Raw genomic sequence first — 10,644 nt, 5'->3', positions numbered from 1 at the left:
TTTCTTACTTTCATATCAGCGAAGTTTTTTATTACCTCTCATAAGTTTATGTTTCTAGCCATGCTATTTTTAATCGATATGATGCAGTCACCTCAATCGTTCATGCGCCATCTTGCTTCTCAAATAAGTTTTGATCATTTTGAGCTTTAAAAAGGATCGTTCAGCACTTGCGTCAATAACAGGGATCGTTAGAAATAAAGTGATTACATTAAGGACTTCAAGAGAGCTTGAACTCATGACACTGTTTTATCAATAATCTATTAAAGCAGAAGGAGTTTAGAAAGTGTATAGTCTAATTTTCAAAATGTGATCTGAAATGTTGGCGGAAGTAAAACAACTGAGCTGGAAATTCTCTAGAAATATCTTCCCTTTATATTTCATTTAAAGTGACGGCTCTATTAAATAGCCCATCATCGGATGCAGTAAGTAAATTCTTGGGAAAGATTATTTTGAAATTTTCAGCAATATATCTTAAGCCTGGGTCACACATTGGCGATTTCAGACCGCGTTCGTAAAGGCTGGGTTTGGCGATCAATCTCCTTTAGTCGCAGGGCTTGGGCTCAACAACAACAAAAAAGTCAGCTGGTATCGACTCCATGACGACTTCTGCAATGAACCATTACAACATCATTGCGCAAGTTGAGATGAAATGACGTATTTTCATAGTCGTACGAGCAATTCATCGATGATTTAGACCACACCCACATTTAACGGTTTTTACAGTACGGCGTTTTCCGTTAAGGCATGACGATTTATTTGCGATTTAGTTACGTAATATTCTGATTTACCTAACGGGATTGTACCGAGTCGTGAACATGGATGCCACCATATATTTAGTCAAATAACTAGATCAATATTTTCCATTTATCTCCCATAGATTCAGAATGTTTCAGAACCCCCATAAATCTTCTTCATGACACATCAAGTTCTTGGTGCTAGCCGCTTGTGTGTTGCACAACTTAATTTTTATTTTAAGAAATCCTACTGCCAGGAGTGAGGCAAATCGAGAGGACTCAGTGACACATGAGGTCGTCTTCGTGATTATGTAAACTCTTCAGGCTTCATTCATTGGCAGGAATCAATGATATACCAATAGAATGATAAAAAAAAAAAAATTTCATGCTACAGAAAGCATGTTGAAAAAATATGTAAATTTCCTGAGTAAAACTTAAAATTAAAAATACATTTATATAATTGCCAAATATATTTTCTTTTAAGTAGTATTCAGTGTCATATTTATCTATATCTGAAGTTCTCTAATTATATCAAGAATACCTACTGAAAATCTTTAATGAGATGTATATTCTACTCAAAATAGAAAATGCCTTTTCATATCTTATGCTTGAGAACATGCTAAAAAACTAAATTTTCTTTTAAGTTGTACTATTCAGTGTCATATTTAGCTATATCAGAAGTTCTCAAATTATGTAAAAAATACAGAAAATCTTGAATCCAAAGCCGAGGCAGCTGTGGGCAATTAACTAAGTCCTTGAACTACATTAATAGGCTGCCGACGCACTTGACACATTCTAACTCTCTGCGCAGCCCCACTGCGAACATTGTGGGTTTGCCAGGTACATGGCGTATGTATGTCGTACTGAATGCTGTAACTCGCCATTGCTAGTTACAACTTGCCTAATCAAATGCCGTAAGTCGAGAAGCCATTACAAAATTGTTGTGTGTTGCGCCATGACATGGCAACTTTTGACAGTAGTTGTGGAATGACGGCGACTATGCAAGGCAGCCTTGCATGGTCGCCATCCCTGGCACAAAGTCGTCAAACTCGTGGACTTGGTTACGATTTATGCCGATTTATGGCGAATTGGTTGTAATGAGAGTGTAGTGGGGTTGTAATGACCAAATTTCGGCCGTTACGACATAAGCATTTTGAAATCGCCAATGTGTGACCCAGCCTTTAGATCTTTAAATCTTTTATTTAGTTGAGCAATCAGTATGGTCTAACAACCATAAAACATGCGTTTTGAAGTGGTAGTACTCTGGATCAGAGAACCTTTCATATGCACATAATTCATCAAAATGTTTTTTTACCTTTCTTATGCGTTTGTGCTGAAACTTTGGCTCAACACCACATTTATTTGAGAGCTTCTCAGCTGCTTCTTTTACTTGTTCGTAACTATCTCTCATTTGAATCAGTCAGCAGTTCTTCAGCAAATGAATCGCTTTGTCCAGCATCATCTGAGTTTGCAATGCCTTAGAAAGTGCATTTATTGTTTTTAGTAAATTTGTTTGCACAACAACCAGGAATATAATTGATAATACTACTACTTCTACTCTACTACTCCTACCACTATGATCATCATCATTGTCGCGAAAAGGGACGGATCCCCCTTTTGGCGACAAACCTGCTGCAAACGTCAGGTTAACTTGAGTAAGAAGAGGAATCAATAACGAGTGCAAGCAAAGCGACTACATGACTTTGGTCACGGGTATGTGAGAAACGTAACTGATCATTACGAAACTGTGTGGGGGGAGGAAAGCGAAATAACCTGCCACAAACTGTATATTTCTTATAAAACTCTGAAACAAAATTAACCATGTATATAAGATCAAAACAAAGGAAGTGCGCCTAGCGAAAACCTTTGTCTACGGGGGAATCCCTCAAGTTTACTCAAGGTATAGCGCATAATGTAAAACTAGAGTTCGTCATCTACCTTAATACGAATTACCATATCTTGTAATTAACGCAAAAAGATGAGATGCAATAGAGTAAAGCGTCAAGTATCAAGGATTGTTACGCCATGACGTCACAAAATTTGTGCTCAAGGGCAAGTGGGCAACGCCACGCACAGATACAGTCACAGTGTTCGTTCGCTTGAATCGCTTCCCAATCCCAGGTACCAACGTGAGAAAAAGATAAGGCGGATCTTATTCTCCACCCCACGCAGCCAGTCGTTACTTTGTTTCTTAATTAACATGCTATAGTGTAAGGACAATGCTTATTCATAATTTTCTCTGTATATAATTCATCATTCGCGTTGTTCTTACTTCCCTCCGAGAGAGCGTTCAGCGGGCTTTCTGCCAGTGTATAAAGCTTGTATAACCATATATTGTGTACTTTTATATTTTGTATTTTGTCTCTCAAGAAACACAAATCGGGTCTCGCCGACCCACTTTTACTCTCTCACGGGTTGGTGACCACATTTCCGTCCGCATGCTGTATATTTATATTTCCCTTGACTGTAATAAAAATCAGTACATTTCTACCTGCCTCTTTGTCCACCTCTCACAACTGGTGACCTCCCGGTTTGGACGGTGACCCAAGCAGTTTTGGCTCAGCCATTAAGGGACTTACTACCGCCGCTCACCTTCAGAGATCTTTAACGGACTCACACGGCGCCTCAGTATAGATCTCTGAAAGCTCCTACCGTGGAAATAACCAACGCCTCTAACGGACTAAATACGGCACACCTGCCCAAGGTGTGTTCAGGCGTTTCCTCAAATGGTTTGGCCCGCCATTCACGATTCTGTCGACCGTTTCTGTGAGAGAGGACAATGGGCGCAGACAGTACCACTCGGGAAACCCAGGCCTCCCCTGCCCCAGCGACGGCCTCGGACACAGCGGCCACTCGAGCTGTCAAATTGCCCCCCTTCACAATGGCTGACCCGACCGCCTGGTTCTTCCGAGCTGAAGGGCAATTCCGGATCGCGGGGCTCACGAACAAAGTGCTGCAGGCTGACCTCGTCGCAGCGGCCCTTCCGACAGAGGTGTTCGACCGAATATCTAACTGGCTGACTGGTCGAGTACGAACCGGACTTGTCACGCTCGACGAGATAAAAGAAAGGCTCGTGACAGCTTATTCCGCGCCCATCGCTGAAAGGGCCGCCCGAGCCCTCGACCTAGTCGCGAACCCCATGCCCGGCGCTGACACCCAAGATGCCTGGGACACTGTTATGGGCCTCGTCCGTCTGCCCGAAATAGGCCCCGACGGAAAAAAGAAAGAGATCAGCCTGAGCCGCGAAATATTCCTGCAGCAACTCGAGCCGGACGTCCGAAAACAGCTGACCGACGCGTACACCCTAGAGGACGACGAACTACTAGAGAAGGCAAAGAAACTGACGTTGTCGAACAATGCCGCGAAGCTCGCCTCCCCCCGATCCTCCGTGTGCCTGGCCGCAGAGAAGGAAGAAGACGACGACGACCCAACGCAAGAGATCGGCGCCGTATCCCAAGGGAAGTCCTCCCACACGCAGCGAGGTGAAAACTCCTGGTGCCGCTTCCACCGGAGGTTCGGGAGATTCTCCAAGAGGTGCGAAATTCCTTGCACCTTCCAGCAGTCAAAAAACGGCGACGGCAAACAAAACCAAGGCCGCCCGTGGCAACGGCCTTGTTGGAAACACACACCCTAGGGTTCTACGTCCGCGACGCGATCTCCGGCCGGAGGATGTTGGTGGACACGGGGGCGATGCACTCGATATTCCCGCCGTCAGGAAAAGACCGTAGCCGCGAGCCCGACAAAACAACCGCCCTCGTCGCCGCAAACGGGACCCCCATCCGTTCCTACGGCACGAAGCCCCTCGAGATATCCATCTTGGGGCGAAAATACGTCTGGGAATTCACAATCGCGGACGTCAGGATCCCGCTACTGGGGGCAGATTTCCTGGTGCAGAACAGCCTCCTGGTGGACGTGGGCCGCAAACGCCTCCTCGACACGGGGACATGCCTTTCCCTTCCACTGGCAGCAGGCCCGGGCGCCCCTACAATTTGTACCATCGCCCCCCACAAATACGGCAACCTCCTGCAGGAGTTCCCCGAAGTCTTCAAGCCGGAACTTTGTCAGGCGGCAGGGACGCCGCCCAAGCACGGGATATTCCACCACATAACCACCACAGGCCCCCCGACACACGCGAAGTTCCGACGACTCCCTCCAGGCCGCCTCCAGGAGGCAAAGCAGGGCGTTCTCGGAGATGGAACGAATGGGCATGTGCAGGGGCGTCGCCCCTGCACATGGTACAGAAACCTGATGACACCTGGAGGCCCTGCGGAGACTACAGGAGACTCAACCTCGCTACAATCCCCGACCAATACCCCTTGCCAAACATGCAGGATTTGACAGGGGCCCTCCATGGGGCGAAGGTCTTCACAAAAATGGACCTCTTAAAATCCTATTTCCAGGTTCCAGTGCACCCCGAGGATGTCCCCAAGACTGCCATCATCACGCCTTTTGGCTCCTTCGTCTTCCATTACTCAACCTTCGGCCTGAGGAACGCAGGGGCCACCTTCCAGCGCCTGATGGACAGCATCCTGGGGGACCTGCCCTTCTGCGTCTGCTACGTCGACGATATCTTAATTTTTTCCAGGTCCTTGGAGGAGCACCTACATCACGTCCGAGCGGTCCTGAAGCGCCTGCAGGAAAACGGGCTGGTCGTCCGTTTCGACAAATGCACCTTTGGCGCCGAGAAGGTGGACTTCCTCGGGCACGAGATCTCCGCGGCGGGCGTGCGCCCCATGGCCTCGAAGGTAGGCGCGGTGCAGAAGTTCCCAACACCAACCACAGTCAAGTCCCTGCAGGAGTTCATCGGAATGGTCAACTACTACCGCCGATTCATCCCCGCCGCCGCCCGCACCATGTCTCCTCTAACACAGGTCCTGAAGGGGAAAACCAAAGGCCCTAACGTGGGAGGCCGAACAAGAGAAGGCTTTCAACGAGACGAAGAGGGCCCTCGCCAGAGCGGCGACATTATGCCACCAAAGACCCTGCTGCACCTTTACGCCTCACCACCGACGCCAGCAACGTCGCCTGCGGGGCTGTCCTCGAGCAGATGGTCCAGGGCGAGCCCCAGCCACTCGCCTTCTACAGCAAAAAACTGTCAGCCGCCGAGACGAGGTACAGCACGTTCGACTGCGAACTCCTGGCGGTGTACCAAGCAGTGCGCCATTTCCGCTACCTCCTCGAGGGCTCCCCCTTCACGATCAGGACAGACCACCTCCCTTTGGTACACGCCTTCACCAAGGCGGGCGACGCTTGGTCAGCGAGACAGCAGAGGCACCTGGCAGCCATCGCGGAGTTCGGTTGCACCATCCAGTACGTGCCTGGCGAGAAGAACCCCGTGGCAGACGCCCTATCGAGGATAAAAATCAACGCCGTGCATCTCGGGGTCGACTACGAAGACCTCGCCTGGGAACAGGCCGCCGACCTGGAGACCGCCGCATACCGCACTGCTATCACCGCCCTCAAGTGGGAAGATGTACCCTTCGGACCCGCAGACACAACGCTCCTCTGCGACATCAGCACGGGCCGCCCGCACCCGCTGATCCCAGCCTCCGGAAGGAAAGCTGTGTTCGACGTCATACACAGACTCTTGCACCCCTCGGGCCGGACGACGATGCGCCTCCTGACGGAGAAGTTCGTCTGGCATGGAATTCGGAAGGACTCCCTCGAATGGGCCAGGACCTTGCCAAACTAGCAAAATCAGTCGGCACACAGAATCAGGCGTGGGGGAATTTCCGCAGCCGAAACAAAGATTCGGCCACATCCACATAGACGTCGTTGGCCCCCTGCCCCCGTCAGAAGGCGCCAGATACCTCCTGACGGTAATCGATCACTCCACCAGATGGCCCGAGGCAACGCCGATGTCGGAGGCGACCACAAAAGCATGTGCCGAAGCACTCCTCGCCAGCTGGGTCAGTCGATTCGGAGTGCCAGACTAAATCACGACAGACCGCGGACCAGTTTTCCTGTCGGAGTTGTGGACTGCCCTGGCCCGCCTAATGGGGACGTCGCTACACGCCACCACCGCCTACAACCCAGCAGCTAACGGCATGGTGGAGAGAGTCCACCGTTCGATCAAGGCTTCCCTGATGGCGCGCTGCACCGATGAAAATTGGAAGAGCCAACTACCGTGGGTCCTCCTCGGTCTCAGGACTGCCCCGCGGGCAAACGGCGAGGCATCACCCGCGGAGAAGGTATACGGGGAGCCGTTAACAGTCCCTGGCGAGTTCTTCCCGACCAATGCCGACGATGCTGACGTCTCCATCGCCAGGCTTTGGGAATTCGCCGGGAAGTTCACGCCCTGCATCAAAACCTTCTCCGACAGAACCAAACGTTTCCTCCCGAAGGCCCTATCATCGTGCAAGCACGTCTTCGTCAGGGACGACGCCCGCCGCCCGCCTCTAACGAGACCCTACCGCGGTCCCTTCCGCGTCCTACGACGCACTGACAAGGCATATCTCTTATCCATCAACGGTCGCGAGGACTGGGTCACAATCGATTGTCTGAAACCAGCCTTCATCATGGACGAGGACCTCGCAGACATGGATTCCACAGGGCGCCTCAATCTTCCTTGGAAAAAAGCGACTCCTTCGATCGCCAAACCTCCCGGCCGTAGCCGCCCTCGGAAGACAGTCGAACCCCCCGAGGATCACCTCAGGGGAGGCATCCCGTCCCCGGAAACTCCCGAGGATCTACCACAGCAACTGATATCGCGCACCCGAGGGCGCCTCCGCCGCCCAGCTCGCTTCCGCGAGTGACTACCCGAAGTACAAAGAAGTCAGCCAACAATTATACCTAATTATTGTCTTAGGGGGGTAAGTATTTGTAAGGACAACGCTTATTCATAATTTTCTCTATATAATTCATCATTCGCGTTGTTCTTACTTCCCTCCGAGAGAGTGTTCAGCGGGCTTTCTGCCAGTGTATAAAGCTTGTATAACCATATATTGTGTACTTTTATATTTTGTATTTTATGTCTCTCAAGAAACACAAATCGGGTCTCGCCGACCCACTTTTACTCTCTCGCGGGTCGGTGACCACATTTCCGTCCGCATGCTGTATATTTATATTTCCCTTGACTGTAATAAAAATCAGTACACTTCTACCTGCCTCTTTGTCCACCTCTCACAATAGTGTAAGTTTATCGCGGGGTGCCCCACGCATCCTGTGAATAATGAAGCCTAATTCGAGTTTGTATTAACAAACGGAAAGTGAGCAATCCGATTATGTGGGTTTTGTGTCAAATTTCTTGATAAATTTTGATCTCTTGGTCCGCCTCATGAACATAGAATTGCAACGGCCACATGCGACTTTAATTCATTGATTCGTTGTATTAAATGTTTCCTGTGACCTTTCCAAGTGTAATTAACTTGTACATAATATGTGTGGCAATGTTTTGAGTGTAATTTTAGTTTATTTTTGTACTAAAAGTGTGTAAAACTGTAAACCTTGCTTCCTCAATCCTTCCACCGAGTTGTAGAGTCTAGTCCTTCAGACCTTGGTATCGCCCAGACCACCGGGCTAGAACCTAAGTAAGTCAAGAGCAAATAATTCGCAACATTCATCGTCATTTATATTTTCATTATTTCTATTATCTAAACATATTTACAAATATATCACCAAATCAGTCTACTTTGACACTGATGGCACCAGATGGCCCCCAGTCACAGTGGACCCTAGTGCATTGCACCTCCTTCACCCCCAGTAGTTCCGCCACTGCATCGAAGTCATATTCAGTGCAAAAATGCAACTAGATCATATCCATTCAATGTAGTGCGTCACTGTCTTTTTACTGTTATATCGTCACCACAAGAGCTTTTGACTTTATTTCCTTAATACAGATCTTGGTATGCAATCTTGTCTTCAACCAGGTGGACGGTTGGTCTTCCCATGGGTGGGCGTCAGCGTTCAAGCGATCAACAGAGCTGCTGTCATCTGGTGGAACCTTCTTGCATCACACGAGCACGATTTTCTCACTGTACACGCTGCCTGCCCCATACTCAGAGGAAATAAGTGGAGTAAGTTCAGTTCCAATGCTTGAACTTCTTATTAGTATTTTCTTAATCAAACCATTAAATTATATCGCTTGTTCAAGTCTTCATCAATTCATGAAAAGATATACATATAATTGTTGCCTTGACTTAAAGGAAAACACTGAAATAAAAACATACCAACATTATAAAGGAAAACACGATTATGTACTTGTGTAAATTTCACAAGGACATGTTCAGGTGGTTACGTTATTTAAAATTTCTTTGTATACACGTGTACACATGGTTTGCAATTCGTGCCACAGCATATACAGTTGAGATTAGTGTTTACATTTATATATCTGACCATTATTTCATACATATACCTAGAAAGGCACCGCAAGGGTCTGTAGATAAGTATGGTTTAGGGAATTTGATGCTTAATTAAACATTTGGAAGATGAAAACGAAGCAGTCGTTAGAATGCGTAGATGTGAGAGTCACTATATTTCAGGTGCAAAAGTGTATCTAAAACGGGGGCATGTTGTGCTTCTGTAGCCTTGCGATACCTCCAAGGCTAGTTTAGTTAAGAGGCCGAATTCTCCCGGAGATGCGGAGATGAGTCTGACCACATATGTCACCGAATAAGAGATGAGTCTGGAATAGTTGGAGGTATTCCAATGGAATAGGTGATAGGAATAGTAAAAGTAACAGAAATAAGCATGTAATTTAAAAGTGGTAAACCAGGAAAGTTGTTCATTATGATTTAATATAAGAAAATAGACAGATAACAGAATGTCTGTAAGGTAAAGTGGCATGCATGGACCCAGAAAAGCTTCTGACTGAATTAACAGAAACACGATTTGGAAGGTACTGAGATTAAATTATCTTCGAGGTCATCTGTAGATAACAATTAGAAGCTTTTGATTGATGGAAAGCTTTATTGTCAGCTTAGTGTACTAACTTTTATAAATTTATCTAGTATAGGAAGTAGATGTACATAGCGGTTCCAACAAGGGGGTATAATGTCCCCGTGGCCTTTTAGTGTTTTTATAGATGGAATAATGAGAAAAGTTAGAGAAAGGACGATAAGTATAGATATATAACTATAAGAATAGAAAGGCTTCGAAAATAAAGAGAATTGACATTGTTTTTAGAATGAATAAGTAAGGAGGGAATATTAACGAGAATAAGTGACTCAAATATACACACACAGATTAGAAACAGGAATTGTTGATATAATTTATTCTTGAAATAGTGTAAGTACACTTAAAATACTTGGTGTTCACATCTCTCTGTCTACATATGGTGTGTGTATGAGCATGTGTATACATTCCACTTTAACACTGGTTCACAGAACCCTCAAAACCTTAAAACCTTATGTAGTTCTATGCATGTGTGCCTATGGACTCAATTGTCTGCATACATAAAATGTAATTCTAATAACTCCATTATAACAGCTTTCTCAATAACCAAAAGATTGTTTATTTTTTTCTTTGCTTCATTACAGTTGCTAATAAATGGGTAGGTTACAAGGCGCAATGGAATACCCAGACTTGTCCAACTGACCCATCAAGGAAAATTTCTTTGTCTCGGTAATTTTGTTTTGCATCCGGCACATCGCGGAAGGGAAGGAGTCATTGTACGGGTTTTCGCTACTTCACCATAACTGTTGCAGAGTATGTCGGAGGAAGAAGTGTCTTATAATAAATGCTTTAAATTAATGAAAGTATCTTACTTTTTCCTTTCACTCTTGCGGATGAAAACAAATATTCACACCATAACTTCTTAAGCTCATTTCTTAACGATTAGCTATTATGGACAATGGCATGTGATAATAATGACCATTGTTGGTGTTAAACTTGAGTCTGGAAACTAATCGGACCAGGAAATCGAGGAATTTACAAATAAGAACAAATGAATAAATTTTAGATTCGATTTCAA

The 10,644-nt window shown here is 46.4% G+C and overlaps 1 protein-coding gene across 1 annotated transcript in view; it reads left to right on the top strand.

The window, feature by feature from the left end:
* The window catches only part of LOC135224794 (prolyl 4-hydroxylase subunit alpha-2-like), a 96,009-nt gene extending 85,591 nt beyond the window's left edge, over positions 1–10,418 (top strand). The window contains exons 10-11 of the mRNA XM_064264119.1: positions 8,603–8,749; positions 10,211–10,418. Of these exons, the coding sequence (XP_064120189.1) occupies positions 8,603–8,749; positions 10,211–10,299 (236 nt within the window). The 3' untranslated portion in view covers positions 10,300–10,418. The remainder of the gene's footprint in view (positions 1–8,602; positions 8,750–10,210) is intronic.
* The last annotated feature ends 226 nt before the right edge of the window (positions 10,419–10,644 follow it).

The sequence above is a fragment of the Macrobrachium nipponense genome, chromosome 12, assembly GCF_015104395.2.
Source record: "Macrobrachium nipponense isolate FS-2020 chromosome 12, ASM1510439v2, whole genome shotgun sequence".
Classification (NCBI taxonomy): domain Eukaryota; kingdom Metazoa; phylum Arthropoda; class Malacostraca; order Decapoda; family Palaemonidae; genus Macrobrachium; species Macrobrachium nipponense.
Note: the sequence above shows the minus strand (reverse complement) of the source record. Positions and strands in the feature narration are given on the sequence as shown.